This window comes from Haemaphysalis longicornis, unplaced genomic scaffold, assembly GCF_048455015.1.
Source record: "Haemaphysalis longicornis isolate Haplotype H1 unplaced genomic scaffold, Haemaphysalis longicornis Haplotype H1 scaffold_3, whole genome shotgun sequence".
NCBI classification, from domain to species: Eukaryota; Metazoa; Arthropoda; class Arachnida; order Ixodida; family Ixodidae; genus Haemaphysalis; species Haemaphysalis longicornis.
Window position 1 is genome coordinate 191,286,164 of NW_027526335.1, and position 16,159 is coordinate 191,302,322.

At 44.3% G+C, this 16,159-nt stretch overlaps 1 protein-coding gene across 1 annotated transcript in view; it reads left to right on the forward strand.

Moving 5' to 3' along the window:
* Positions 1–16,159, forward strand: part of LOC144175611 (uncharacterized) — a 267,171-nt gene that overhangs the window by 20,753 nt on the left and 230,259 nt on the right. The window contains exon 3 of the mRNA XM_077704668.1: positions 11,499–11,641. Within this exon, the coding sequence (XP_077560794.1) occupies positions 11,499–11,641 (143 nt within the window). The remainder of the gene's footprint in view (positions 1–11,498; positions 11,642–16,159) is intronic.

The window sequence follows — 16,159 nt, forward strand, 5'->3', positions numbered from 1 at the left end:
AGCCTTGCGCCATCGACTGATACGCTTTGAGCAATCCCGCTATTCTTGTGAGAAACTGCTGAAAGGAGCCTCCGTTCGTCGTTTGTGGCCTCGAATTTGAGTTCTGGGTTCCAGTTTTACCCCTCGTCTTACCAAATTCCTTTTTGTGAAAACGTTTTTCACGATCACGTTGTTTTTGGTATCACTATCACGGGAGCTTAGGTTTTCTCTTTGGGTTTTCCTATGACCACGTTTAAGTAACGTAAACGTTTAAGTAACGTGAAGAGAACGTCAATCTCACCCCTCCGACTATACGTGTAGTGGCGTTAATTTTATCTTCAGTGCGGTCACCATGCAAAGTCATGTATCGCCTATACAGGCAGGACAAAAACCGCTAATTCAGCGCCTTCCGCCGGAGCGAACAATGATGTGATAAAATTGTTAAAACACTTTTAAATGCAGGAAATCTGTACTAGTTGGTCTGCAGGCATATTTCACAAAAAGGCGCGAGCTGTGGCGGGACAAGAGACGGCTTAACAAAACGACCAGAAGCGAGCGCTCTCTCTCAAGTACGATTATTATTTTCAGAAGGGCAACATGTATAAAGGCACGTTTCTAACACCATGTCAAGTGGCATGTCCCACATGTCGCTCAAAGCTACACACGCGTGACACAAAGCTACGCACCATGCCCCAAAAACCCTGCGCCTCAAAAACCTTTAAATAAAGGCAATAAATATTATCTGTGCGGAGAGGGGATTACAAGACTAATCCTCCCATGTCGGGGCTGGGAAATTCCTTGTCCGACTTTTACAACAACAGGGATTTGCCCTGATTTTTAAAGCTTCCTAATTTCACGTGTAAATGCAGCTCAGTGTCCCAAAAGGACGCAAAATCGGCGCACATCCACTAGACTTGTAATTCTTTAGCAAATTTGAGCCAGTTGTTCCCTTTCCGAGGTTGGATGTTCGTTAAGCCTAACATTTCCAGTCGTCAATACAATAAATTCCGCGTTGTGCTTAATGTCTCATTGAGACATGCATGCCGCGTGTAGTTACATTTTTTAAACGTCTCTTAACGATGGCACATGCTCTCCGTAGTTAGTTTCGAGAGAAAGAACAACCTTCAATGGCTGACTATACGAGTGCCGCATGCGTTGCGATTTTTAATATATTTCGTATGCCTTAATTAACCTTAAACTGCTCGAAGCGGATGAAGAGTACTTTGTGATCCCAAAGGACGACATCTTCTGAGTAAATGCCATGACTGCCATTCAATAAAACTTCAGACAGCTGGAAATCGAAAGTTGTGAAGTGAAAATAAAGGCGAAGGCTTAGTTGAGGGAATCAAACGTGATGGTCTTGCACCTGAAAGTACAAAGGGTTAATAACCGGAATAGACCAGTTTATTAACCATGAAAATGGCTGTTCCATTCATAGTTTTTCCAACCATTGCCAGAGAAAAGGAATTTATTTATTTATTTATTTATTTATTTATTTATTTATTTATTTATTTATTTATTTATTTATTGTACCTTCAGGGCTAGAGACATTGATGAAGGAGGGTGTGGAATGTACAAATGAGGATTGAGAAAATGACTAACGAAGAGTACATTATTCAATGTTTTCTGAATAAGCATAAATGTCTATAGTGTACATATCATAAGTGATACAATGCTATGTTGCGAAACACACACTAGAGCCCACAAGAATAGGAAAAAACCGAAAAGGGCGCTTATCATATGTAACATAAGTTTGCAATGTTCGCTATTGCAGGGCGAAAACGCTGATAATGAGTACTTGCAGCAATTGCTCCAGGAAGCCGGTTCCATTCCTTGCTGGTGCGAGGGACAAAAGACTTGGAAGACGTTACAGTTAGCGTTGCCGGTATTCCAACTTTGTGCGCACGATCGATACGAGATGACACGTACGATGGTGAAATAAAAATAGTAGCACGAAGTTGTGGGCTGTTAGGAAATATTTTATGGAAAAACAGTGGTCGCCATCCCTCCCTAAGAAGGATGGATGACCAGCAATGCAGTGGTAAACCACTACAAATGGTGATGGAGGAGGGTATGAAATGTTTGTCGTCGTCTCTGCGGGCTTGTCGCTTGTACTCGGCTAGTGTCACTAGATAAGAGCACAGAGTATCGGCGCTCTTTTCTCTTTTTGCTCCATGCCGCCGCCATGATAATAGGTCAGTTCGCATTACGTGACATTTGTTTACATTGCGATGGTTCAATGGCGCCGCCATTTTGCTGTTTATGCGTTCTAGTCGGTAGCCTTTGGTAGGCTTAGCTTGTCCTCTCCGCTCTGCGGCTGCACGTGACTGACGTCGTTCCGAATCAAAGACAGCGCGTGTAAGGGCATTTCACCAGCCGAAGTGCGTTCGAAGATGCCGTTTTGCTGCATCTTCGGTGGTGTTGTTAACAAACGATCCGGTCGCAGTTAATCGCGAGTCCCTAGATGCGGCAATCTCGCAAAACTGATGAACGCCAAAATGGCCGCCGTTCCTCACTTGCGTGCCTTAGTGGCGGTACACTAATACCCTATCTACTGACATTACGCTCGGTTTCTCTGGCGGCCAATGCTGGGCCCTGCCTAACCGGACGCATGCGCTGAGCGTCTTGCGCAATAACTGCTCTATTTAGTAACACTAGTCCTCCGTAGCCTTCAAAGATAATCTGCAAACATTATCTTTACCAGGAACGCCTGGGGGAGAAGAGGGGGGTCCGTTATTCAAAGGCGCCTCATCATACATAATGCGGTTTCGATGCTTGTTTTGTGGTTTCCTTAAACGAATTCTGAGCGCTGTGCTGCTCGCCTGATTAGTCGACGCATGCGCTCAACGGCTTAAGCCTTGGCTCTTTCTTGTTTTTGCCCACGGAGATGAAACCTTTGGTGGAGTAAAGGTATGCAGTTTTGTGTAAAAGGCATAGGCGAAACAAATTATGGCGAGAAAAAAGAGACGTCAGATGCAACGAGTTTTCTATAGCTGTGACGCTTGCTGTGCGATCGTATTGTGTGTGATGACGTAGGCAGACATATTTCTGGTGATTCGAGGCATTTATTTATATAAACCGTTCTGGGGTCCCAAACTGAGTCAGCATATTCTAAGTTACTGCGAACCAAGTTCTTACACCACAGTAGCTTTAGGGAGGTTGGTGAAGTACGAAAATTGCGTGGACGATAGCTTAACATACGTTTGGCATGGTTAATAATGTTGCTTGTGCGAATGAACTAGGTCAGGCAAGAGGTAATGTGCCAACCTAAGTAGCGGTAGGATAAAACACAATCGAGTAGAACATTATTAAGGTAGTATGAGGCGGGAGTGTGCAACGTTCGACAGACGCGTAATGTTAAGGTTCATTAGCCAAAGACAACACCAGTTTAAAACAGCACTAAGGTCGTTTTGTAAGATACTATTATCACTTAAGTCGTTAATTTCTCCAAATATTACACAGTCGTCTGCAAAAAGTTTGTTCTAAGACACGCAAGTAGGGAGGATGTTGATGTAAATTAAAAACAAAAGGGGGCCCAAGACTAACCTTTGGGGCATACCACAGTGTTCAGGACATACTGGGGAACTATACGAATTGGCGGCAACAAACTGTGTTCGGCCGCACAAAAAGTGTTAAAACAATGTAAACACATCACCATCAAACATAAGTTTGCCTAGTTTCAGGAGCAGCAGATTATGGGGAAACTTTCTCAAAGCCTTTTGTAAAATCTAATAAAATACAGTCTACTTTGGAGCGACGGTCAGGAATGAGATGAAGCTGGTGAGTGAACGATCATATTTGTGTTTCACATAGAAATCCTTTTCGGAAACAGCCTAGTGCATCTGTAAAAAATGAGTTATATTCCAGAAACGTAATTATGCTTGTGTACAAAACATGTTCTAGGGCTTTACAGGAATGCTCGTAAGAGATAGGGGGCGGTAATTTAAAGGAGTTACTCTGCTAGCTGATTTGTGAACGGCAACCACCTTGCCGATTTTCCAGTGACTGTGTAGTGAATCGCTGTCAATGGGTTGTTGAAAAAGTTTGCCGAGAACACCTGAAAAAAAAATGAGGTCATGCCTTAAAGAAATTGTGAAGTTATAAGGTCGACACCGGGGCTTGAAGACGACTTAGGTGACTGTGTTCTTTGATAAATTCCGTGGTTATCAATAATGACTGCGTTCATATGTAAGTAGTCGTACGGCTGTGTGGTAGGTAGAGATGTACAGGGAAAAAACCACAAAATTGCATAAAAAACCTGTTTAGGACAATCTAACACTCATTGTCAGGAACTGATTTGTAATTTTGGTTCAGAAGTTAAATGAAATCAGTCGTGTTTAGGTTAACAAGACGCCAAATATTTTTGAGGTTGTGTAGAGGCAGGTTAGGCAAGGTTCTGCGAAGAGAGTTAGATTTTTTTCTTTTTCACGGCGGATAGATAGGAATTGTCAGCAACTTTGCATGCCTCCCAGCGAGAGTTTGAGGGCAGCAATTTCGCTTTAAAATAAAGGCGCTTCTTGTGGCTTGATATTCGTTTTAATTAGGCGTTATACCACGGAGCTCTTTCGTGAGAAGAGATTTTGCGAAGCCGGGTACATTTTGCGAAGCCGGGTCTGCTGGGTGTGCACCTTTCGCCAGAATAAGTTCCAGTTAGCTTCAACAGTACAGTTGTTTAAATAGTCTAGAATAATATCAAGGAAAGTGAACTGTTTGGTGCTAATAGCATCAAAATATTCTTTCTTCATATTCAGGAATTTGCGTAGTTGTCTTACGCATTCCTGAAGTCGGTACTTCTGGTGTCAAAAGAAAAGAATAAATGATCACATAAACCGGGTAAATATGCCACGCAAGAAGACTGAGTCGAGTTGTGAGGTAAGTATCAAGTCTAATACTCTTGCGGTACTGTCTGTTATTCTAATTGGCTTGGTAACTAGTTGAATACGAGTAAAAGTTGAGCAGAGGTTCTTGAAGTCGCTACTTTGAGAGTAAATCAAATTTAACCTTGGGGATTTGGAGGAACACTTGATTTGAGCCAAATTAAAGCCACCTAGTAAGAAAATCAGGGCGTCTGCAACGCGAGTTACTACGGTATTAAGAACAACTTGTAGCGAGACAGTATAGGTGGGCGGAGCGTTAGGGGGTCGATATCCTCCCGAAAAAATAAATTTTTCGTGCGCCAGATCTGCACATGATAAGATAATCTAAATATACATTTCAGGAAGAATGGTGTAAGAATAGGGTTTCTTTGATACAGCGAGCATAATGCCACTACCTTGGCGGAGGCAACGCCACTTCAGGTATTTACGTATTTTTGAAGTTCCGTAAAATCACTCAAGACAGACGATCTTTTACTCGCCAGTAGCTCTGGCGAAGGTTAGTTACCTAAAGCGCGCGCTTCATTGGCTGCCGATTTCTCAATATAGATGGCGTGGATGTTCCTTCCTAGCTTCCCAGGAATTAGTTGGCGCTGTGAGGGGACACTACGCCAGTTAACAATGATGAAGTAGCCTTCTGAAACCTTTGGGCAATATTAGTCAAATTTTTCTTAAAACTTCTGGCCTTTTTTCATTCTAAATTTGCTTTGCGGCAAGGAAACAACGCATACTATTAGGGAAGACCTTTATTTGAATCTTAAGAACTAATTACGCCTTTCGGGGTTTCAAGTAGAAACATGCAGCCCTGTCAGCCTATTTTTTCGCAGTGTTTCATATTTCATGAAAGCTCCCATGTTTCACTCGCTATCTATCACTTAGATTAGTGCCGTTTGGGCAAAATCGGTTCTTTGCCTTGTTGATTGTGGGGTTTAACACGCCGACGCGGCGCGCCGTAGTGGAGGGCTGGGGATTTATTTTGACCCCCTGGAGATCTTTAAAGGAGTACTGACACTAAATTTCTCGCTTTCAGTTTTTATGCTGTAAAGAATACCTATTGGCCCCGTAATTACGAAAATCGAACCGAAAGCCGTCAGCCGCCAACACAGACATAATTATAGCACGTGTATTGCAACCAGTTTCAAATTCGGTCGCCACGCGGGAAAATGGCCGTTCGAAGGCCAGCCTGCAAGCGGGCCAGCCTTACGTCACGGTCTCACCCGTGACGTCGGAGACGTCCGCGGCATCGTCTGCTACCATTGCACGTGGTCAGCACTCGCCCGCGCAGTCGACATGTCTGTATCGTCAGACTCGGATGAGTCGCTGCCACACGGCAGACAGAATAACTTTATTTGGCCAGGCAATTAGGCCGGCGACGTCTTCGCAGTCGTCCGTTTTGTAATATCACTGCGGCTCGAGCCGGCGCAGACCGTGATAGCCACAGCTTGTCGCCACTCTTATAATTTATTTTTAAATGCGAATGCATTTCTTAGCCGCAGGTTGTCCTGCGTCGTTGAGCGGCGTGCGCCTAGCAACAGCTGTGGCGCGCGCCTAGCAACCGGAGCAGGTGGGGAGTATCAGAGGGCAAGGGGAAAGGAGGAACGCGCTCGGCATGTGAGGGCGCTCGCATCGCGGAGCTCGGGCGGAGTAGCGGAGAGTGAGTGGAGAGGAGGAGCGAGCACGGCGTGTGAGGGCGCTCGCATCGCGGAGCTCGGGGCGGAGAGAGAGCTCGCGCGCGGGCTGGCGCGGGTCTCTCTCTCCTCTCCGCGTACCCCTCTCCGCTCGCTGCGCATATAAATGCAGGGAGCGCGCACCTCTCTCCGTGACTGCTTGCCGACTGGCGCCTTCATAGCGATGGAAGTCGGTGAAGTCTTGATTGATTGTAGGGTTTAACGCGCCGACGCAACGCAGGCGATGAGGCGCGCCGTAGTGGAGGGCTCCGGATTAATTTTGACCACCTGGGGATCTTTCACGTGCGCCGAAATCTCGTACACACGAGCGTTTTTGCTTTTCGCCTTCATGAGAAAAGCGGCCGCGGCGGCCGGGAATCGAACCCGCGACCTCGTGCTCAGCAGCGCAACGCCTTAGCCACTGAGCCACCGCGGCGGGTAAGTCGGTGAAGTCGAATCCCTCGCGGCAACGATACCGCAAAGAAGAATCCGGTGCACCCAATGCATTCGCATTTCCGCACGATCCCCTTCGGGGAGGTGGGGGGATTTTTTTATTTATTTATTTAAAAAAACCCTAAAGGCCCTCTGGGGAGGGTATAACATAGGGTAGGGGGGTTACAAAGGTGTTTAATAAACTAGAACAAGAAGAAAATAAACACAAGAACTAAAAAATGGCAGAAATAATTAACATTGCTAGAGTGCAAACAAATACAAAAATTCGGTCGAACAATAAGAACAGCTATCGGTACAGTAACTAGAACAAACTACACCGATTATAACCACATGGTATATTACCACATGTCATCTGACGACGCAAGAACTGAATGAAATGAGGCAGTGCATTGATACATATTATACATTGATATTTTTGCTCAAAGAATTAGTAGATTTCGTGGTATTCGGTTCAGTAACAATGTTTGATGGTAGATTATTCCAGTCTATTGTGGTACGAGGAGCAAATGATTAGGCAAAAGCAATGGTATGACAGGTGATGCGTTTGATTTTGCATGAATGATCTTGACGCGGAAAAATGGCGGCGGGTTCACAGATAAATTAGTTATGAAGGCATGCATGGTAGTACAGTTTACGAAATAATGTTAAGCGAGATATGTTGCGACGATGCGATAAGGTTTCAAGTTCAGCACGATTTTTTAATTCGGTTACGCTGGTATAGGGTGAGTTATCTGAAAAGATGAAGCGGACAGTACGGTTTTATAAAGCTTCTAAGTCATTTATTAGATATGCCTGATGAGGGTCCCAAATGGCTGCCGCGTACTCTAGTTTAGGGCGTATTAGTGTAATATATGCTAACTTTCGTAAACGCACGGGTGCATGTCTGAGGTTATGTTTAAGGAAACCAAGCGAACGATTAGCAGACGCGAGGATATGGTTAATGTGATTATTCCATGTCAAGTTACTGGTTAGATGTACGCCAAGGTATTGATAGGTGGAAATTCTGTCCACGAGGCTGTCGTTTAATATGTAGGATGCTGAATTTTGGGAGGCGTGATTAGTAAAGGACACTAGTTTTGTTTTAGCAAGGTTTAGAGGCATTAGCCAGGTTGAGCACCATGTGTTTATAGCATTAAGGTCAGATTGTAGAATATCGTGGTCATGGTTAGATTGAATTTTACGGTATAATACGCAGTCATCCGCAAATAACCTTATGTTAGATTTAACGCAGTCTGGTAGATAATAATTATAAACTAGAAGAAGCAAGGGCCCAAGTACACTTCCCTGAGGAACACCAGATGTTACGGGGACTAGAGAGGAGTTGTGATTGTTAACTGATGTGAATTGCATCCTGTTAGAAAGAAAGTCTTTTATCCATGTTATAACAGCAGAGTCGATGTTCAGTAGCGTAAGCTTGTGAACAAGTCGATGGTGAGGAACACGATCAAATGCTTTTGAAAAGTCTAGGAAAATTGCGTCGACTTTAATTCCAGCGTCTACGGATGAGTGTATTTCGTGAATGAATCCAGCTAGTTGGGTGTCACATGAATAGCCTTTACGGAAACCGTGCTGATGACGAAAAATAAGGTTATGTTTTTCGAGGTAGTTATTGATCTGGGAGTGAATAATTTGCTCGATGAGTTTGCATATATTACTGGTTAGTGAAATAGGGCGATAGTTCAGGGGTGAGGTACGATCACCAGATTTGAAAAATGGAACAACCTTCGCCACCTTCCAGTCATGGGGTATAACGCCGGTGGATAGAGACTGTTGGAATAGAGCGGATAATATTGGTAATATGCTTTGTGCTATATTTTTTTAGAATAGTTTTATTTAAACCAGTGTTGTCAGCCGAAGAAGAAGTCTTGAGATTAGTCAGAAGAAAAAATATGCCAGCATCGGTTATGGCTATTTCAGGCATAAATGCATCAGTGCTACTGCATATGGTTACCTGTGGGAGGGAAGATTCGACTGTAAATACCAAGGAAAATGTTTTGTTCAGTAGCTGCGAACAGTCACGAACAATCAATCTGATCGCGAAAAAAAGTTCCACATGCGAGAAAGCAGATGTTAGTGCGATGAAAAATTGTGCTAGGGGTTGTTATCAGCGCTCAATTCAAAAGCGGCGTTCAGATATTTGCCGCGATGGTAAGCCTACGCTGACCGGAATCGGAGGTTCGGCGCTCCGACCCAGCACTGCCGGCCCCGCGGTGCGGCGAGCAGCCGAAAGATGGCGCCACCTGCGCGCTGGAATCAAAAGAGGCCACGGCAGATGTCTTGGTCACCGATCGCGGAAACAGAAATTATCGCCAAAATAAAGCTTCATATGCGAAAAGGGGGATGATAGTGTGGTGAAAAGTTGTGTAGGGGATGGTCATTCGCAGTTGTAGAGATACCAGCGATCAGATAGTCGCAACGATACTAAGCCTCCGAGCAACGCCGAGCCCGCTGGCTTGGGCGACAGTTCTTGCGGCCGCCGCCGCGCACGAACTCAGTCCACGTTTAGCGCTGCATGTCGTCGCGTGGAAAATAATGCATCTTGGCGTCGTCGTCGATTTGCTCGGACAGGCATCAACGAGCAGTACTTCGCATTCCGCGAGCTTGCCATAGCACAACTTGGGCGAGCTCGGCGACGCGCACCGCCGCGTCGCCGCGGTGCGCGTCGACACACCGCGCGGTGCCGGCACCGCGCTGTGTTCGGCACCAGTGCAAGGGAACACCATGCGCCGGTCACGAACTGAAGAGGGAAGACGTCGAACACGCAAAGTTTATAAGCATTGCTCACACAGCTACGCCCACGTCTCCTGCCCAAACGAATGCCACCGACAATAGCAGCGCAGGATATCGTTCCCGGTTCCGAAAACGACTATATGACGTCACCCTGAACCAGCCAGACACGTCGGCCGATGTTTCGTCACGTCGTAAGCGATTTCGCTAGTGCTGCCGATTTGTGGAAGCTCGCGGCCGGGACAATCAAAATCGATTTTAGATGTGATTCCGGCCTAGGATCGCTGCAAAAATTTCTGTGAAGCATCTGTACAAAGTACTGAAGCCAATTATATCATTTTGTTAGGCGTCAAAATTTGGTGTCAGTACTCCTTTAACATGCGCCTAAATGCCAAGCACGTGGGCGTTTTTTGCTTTTCGCCTCCATTAGGAAAGCAGCCGCCGCGGCTGGGAATCGAACCCGCGTCATTGGGCTCAGCGGCACTGTTTGCTTTGCCTGATGTGTGAAAATTCAATACGCGTTTGTTCCCAACAACATATACTCTTCGTCAAGTATTTTTCATACGGGGCGAAAAGTACGGCGCCGCGCATCCGGCTGACAGTGCGCTGTTTAGCCCGGAGGTAGAAGCAACCCAAACCCTGTTGAAACCACGATGCCGGTCTGGATCATCTAAAAGTTTTCTTCCACTCTTTCTGTCGAACCGAAACAATTTTCCGAGAGGGCAGTAAACATGCTTCCTGACATGGTACGCGTCTTTTAATAACCTTAATACCACAATATTCGTTTTTATTATTACATTACTGGGTCATTTAAGGCGAACCGAAATTTCAAATTATACGCCACTACTATACGAGGTGATCAAAATGAAGTCGACAGGTCTTTTTTCAAATTGCAGGCTGGCTTCGATTTACGTGAAGATGCATCACCTCTGAACTGAAATTTAGCGCCCAGGGGGACATAAAATTAAGTGATAAATAATAATGTCGGTAGCTTAATTTACTAAATTTGAATAAAAAATGTTTTAGTGGCTGCAGTAAGCAGGCGTGTTTGTATTGAAAAGCTATGCGCAATCGTGTTTCCACGCAGTTTCATTTGGCATAATTGTTCTAGCGCATCTGTAGTCCGAGATATCTGACTGTGATGTGTAATTGCTGTTCGCATGATTGGACATGCTAGACCATGAAGACCGAACGGGGCAAAGTCCTCTCTTTGGTTCTGTGTTTCCATAGCCGCTCCTAGTGCTGCAGATTGCGATAACACCGGCCAAAACTGAAAGGGTGCCATGTCACTTTTTTCTATGCCTCCACCCCGTTTTTAAACTAAACAGCTGGCACGCCACAAAAGGGAGGGGCTTCGCGCCGATGTTCACTGTTTTACATGCGTATTCGTGCGAAGGGCAATTGAGCTTCGTAGTTTGATATCTCGGAGTACGAATGCGCTGGAAGAATGCTGCTAAATGAACCTGCGTGGAAACACGATTCGCATAACTTTTCAATACAAACACGCCTGCTTACTGCAGCCACTAAAAAGTAATTTTTATACTTTAGTAATGAAGTCACCGAAATCAATATTTACCACGTCATTTTGTTCACCCTGGGCGCGGAACGTCACTGTACAAGTGTTCTGCACGTAAATCTTGAACTTAAAAATAAACTAGTCCACTTAAATTTGATCACCCTGTATATACAAGGAAACCGTGGCGAGCATTCTTCCTGCAACACTCAATGGCGTGGGTGCAGAGTGCGATGCATGCGTGTCTACGGAGCCCCCTCCCTTCTGCCCCCGCGGCGAACGCAGGAAGCTGAAGCGCGTGGTGGACTGCGTGGACGAGCACACGGCGCAGTGCTTCGAGACGACGCTGCAGCGGCTCTTCAACCAGGTGGTGGCCGGGGCCAAGGAGACCATCGCCGAGGTCTGCCTTCCGGGAGACACGCAGGATGGTGATCCGGCCTTTTTCCTTCTATCACGGGCAGACCGAGATCACTTTGATGCGGGCTTAATCCAATTTAAGCTCCATAGGAGCGGAAGAAACGATTGTTCAGGCATAGGCTGGCTGATATTGTCCAATCGTTTGGGCTTCCAGTGACCGCCATGGTGCGCGGCTAGAGCAAGCGTTCACGCGCAAAAATTGACTACGCGAAACGCAGTGGTTGGAGGACGTTACAACGTTTTAGAATTAGTGCGTATACGTAGTTAGATTAGCGTACACGGCGTCGACGTATTCCCATTTCGGAAAGGTGGTGAAGACAGGGTGGGGTGAACCGGTCACAGTGTAGCGATGACAAACTACAGGCATAAAGTTCTTCTGAATGAAAGCAGCAAAATAGTAGGCGAGAATGTTTTACTTCTTATAATCACAACGGCAGAGATACTGTACATGATAAACGAATCCTTGCACGGCGTTTTCGGGTAAAGCGTTTTGAAATTTTCGGTTCGATTATGTTTGTGAACGGACTGGTGTGACGATAGTTAGAGCTTTTGCGAATACAGGCGGCTGAAGATATCCCACAAACAATCTTTCCGCTTCCAAAGCCTGTATTTCTCGTGTAAATGTCAAAGTGGACCAGCATAGCCTGAAAAATTATTAGCCGAACAGCCACGTAATAGAAAACTTTCCCGAAACCGTGTGACGCTATACGTATGCTAAACAATCGTTAAAAAAGAAAAATCCCTTTTTTTTTCAGCTGAGCAGACTTCAGTTCACGAATGCTGCCAACGCCGAAGGCTTCATTGCTCTTTCTCGAAAAAAAATACCTCGTTATGACGTCATGCCGATGATGTCGAGTATTGAACACAAACTATTCCCGGTGCTTATAATCAATCAATCAATCAATCAATCAATCAATCGTTTATTTGCGTGCCCAGGAACAGCCGGGGGCGGCCTTTGTGCTGGCGCACGGAAACAAAAACACACGAAACATAATGTACACATCTTTCAAATGCAAAATAAAATACAAAATACAAAAAAAACAAAAAAAAAACGAAAGGATAGCTTATGTTGAAGTTACGGAATGAAAGTCATTTAAGTGCATGAACTCAAGGATAAAAGACAAGTGCAGAATAAGAAAAGTTGGCAGTTACGCCAATACAAACTCACAGACATGTTTGTGAAACAGAGTAGGGCAATCATTACATATATCAAGGTATTCCGAGTACCGATTGTACGTGCATTGCAGTCGGAACACAGGGCACAAGACACGCTGACAATTGGGGTTGCAAAAGGTATCATGTTTCCTGGTCCACTTTTGCGGCACATAAAGACGAACATGCTGTAGCAGCTCACCACAAGACACTATGCCGTGCATAATTTTAAAGAGGAAGAGAATATCAGCCTTGTTCCGCCTGGAAGTTAAGCATGATAGCGTCAATGAAGAGGGCGATCCAGGGTTATAATTACTACTATCGCCAAAGCGATGGTTGAAAATAGATATGAACTTATTTTGGACCCTTTCTACAAGCTTACGGTTTGTTTTGCTTGTGCTGTTCCAGACAACAGATGCATATTCAAGCTGAGGACGACATATAGTTGTGTAGAGCTTGAGAAGAGAAATCGGCTCCTTGAACTCCTTGGACACGCGACAGACAACGCCAAGCGATCGAAGAGCTCTACGAGTAATTACCTGAATATGTGGAGAGAAGCTCAGTTTACTGTCGAAAGTGACGCCTAGGTCATTAACCTCTACCACAAGTGGGAGTAATTCACCATTGATGTTATAGGGAAACAAGATGTTGTCAGTCTTTCTTGTGTATGTCATTACCTTAGTTTTAGATGTATTAATGAGGAGTTTGTTGCATGAGCACCAATGAGAGAAGGACGAGATTGCTCTCTGGAGAGCGGAACAGCTGGCAGAGTTGGAAACAGATTTAAATATTTTTACATCATCGGCATATAAAAGAAAATTACAATCATTAAATATTGTCGCGACATCATTTATAAAGATTGATAAGAGAAGTGGCCCGAGAACTGAGCCCTGAGGGACACCACTGGTGACCTAATAGGAAAGAGAAGACTGTCCATTTACATGCACGTAACATGACCTATCACATAGATAATTGCATATAAGAGATATCAGGGATGGTTGTATATCAAGATCAGATAGTTTTTTGGCTAAGAGCTCGTGGCAGACGACATCAAAAGCCTTGCTTAAATCAAAGTAGACTACATCAAGTTGACCTCTCCCTTGCACGGCTTCCGAAGCATGCAGCATGAAGTTGACGAGATTGGTAGTGGTCAATCGGCCCGCGAAAAAACCATGCTGTTCAGGTATTAATGTGGTATTTATAATAATAATAATAATCAATCAATCAATCAATCATTTATTTAACGTGCCCAGGAACAACCCATAGGTCTTGATGCTGGCGCACAAAAAAAATAAAAAAAACTAAGAATAACAGAATAGAACAAGATGACTGTTCAGAAGAAAACTATCAGAGACACAATGCGTACAGAAATATTAGGACGACAGGACAAAAGTAGAATAATACAGTATGAGAAATAGCCAATGATAATGACGAAAAGTCAGATAATATACATACATACATACATACATACATACAACAATGCGCCAGATAAAGTAAAAGAGAAGGATATAAACAAATTGCACATGTGATGTTATCTTATAACGGTAGAAACCTTGGAGGAAAACGATAACTGTGACCCATCAAAAACATCCAGGTTAAGAAAATAAAAATTATAAAGACTTTGTATCCTGTTGAGGGTTGAGTGCTAAGAGAGGCGGGTAGTTACAAGAAACGGCCTGCTGTCTCTTGTTTGCTTCCGCGGAATCCGAAAATTAATACTATTGAGCAGTATAGGACAGGATATAGTACCGTGAACGAGCTTGAAAAGAAAGAAGAGATCGGCGTGATTTCGCCGGCAGCGAAGTGAAGGCAGTGACAATAGTTCAACGGTGTTAGAACACGAGCCAGAGTCATTTTTAGCGAAGCGATGGTTGTAAACACTTTGAAACGTTTAACTGGACACGCTCAACTACGTTTTTTAAGGAATTAGAGATGGAATTCCAAATCACAGATGCATACTCAAGTTGAGGAAGACATATTGCGGTGTACAATTTCTGGAGTGGCATAGGAGAATTGAATTCTCTCGATATTCTACAAACACAGCCGAGAGAACGAAGACCCCGCATAGCAACACGCTTAGTATGAGCTGAAAAATGCAAGGTGCTATCAAAGAGAACGCCGAGATCATTGATCTCACAAACCTTACATAAAGACACAGAATTGACAGAGTATAAAAAAGATACGCTAGATGATTTGCGAGTGAAACTCATGACTTTTGTCTTTGAAATATTGAGAGAAAGATTATTGTTTTTACACCATTCTGAAAAAGAACACAAATCAGACTGCAACAAGCGACAGTCGTTAAATGAATGAATTTCCCTAAATACCTTGATATCATCTGCATACAAAAGGAAAGAAGAATTGCGAATGGCAGAAGAAACGTCGTTAACATACATTAAAAATTGGAGTGGGAATAATACCGAACCCCGAGGTACACCACTGGTCACTTTGTAAAAGGAGGACGTTTGGCCATTGACGGCAACATATCATGATCTGTCACGAAGGTAGCTATGCAATAGCTACACAACAGCGGTGTCAACATCAAAATGAGCAAGTTTAACCATAAGCATTGAGTGATTGATTACATCGAACGCTTTGCTGAGGTCACAGTGAATGGTGTCGACCTGGCCTCTGTGGAATACAGGTGTAGATATTTGCGTCATGAAACTGGCAAGATTAGTGACGGTTGAGCGGCCAGGGACAAATCCATGTTGATTATTATTCAATGAGTTTTTCACATTAAAAAACAGTAAGTGGTGAAGGGCCAGCTCAAAAATCTTTGACATGGCACAGAGAAGAGAAATCGGTCGATAATTCGAGACATCAGTTTTGGAGCCAGACTTAAATACTGGAAAAACACGAGCAATTTTCCACATGCTAGGAAATGTGGAAGTAATCAGACAGTTATTAAATATGCTAGTCAGTACTGGAACCAATATACTGCTATAAGCTTTTAGTATGGCTGAGGGGATACATCTGGACCACATGATAAGGATGGTTTCAAGCGCTTAATGCATTCGCTGATGAGATTTTCATCTAGCGACAGAGCATTGGGTGTGTTGATTTCCAAATGTTGTTCGATAGTAGCGCTAGAGTCAGAGGCTTTATAAACTGAAGAGAACTGCGTGGCAAAACAGTCAGCGACGGCTTGTAGTTCTGTTCCATCGGAGTCCAGTAGTATTAAAGGCTCTTCACTTTTGTTAGACCGTTTGCGTACATACTTCCAGAACTCAGCCGGCCTGTCAGAGGCGTTTTTTTCTAATTGTGCAATATATGAACTGTGATCCCGTTTATATAGGCGTTTACAGAGAGTTCGAAGGCATCGGAAATCTTCCTTGCGCTCGATAGATGGAGTGCTTTTAAGCTTTCTGTGTGCG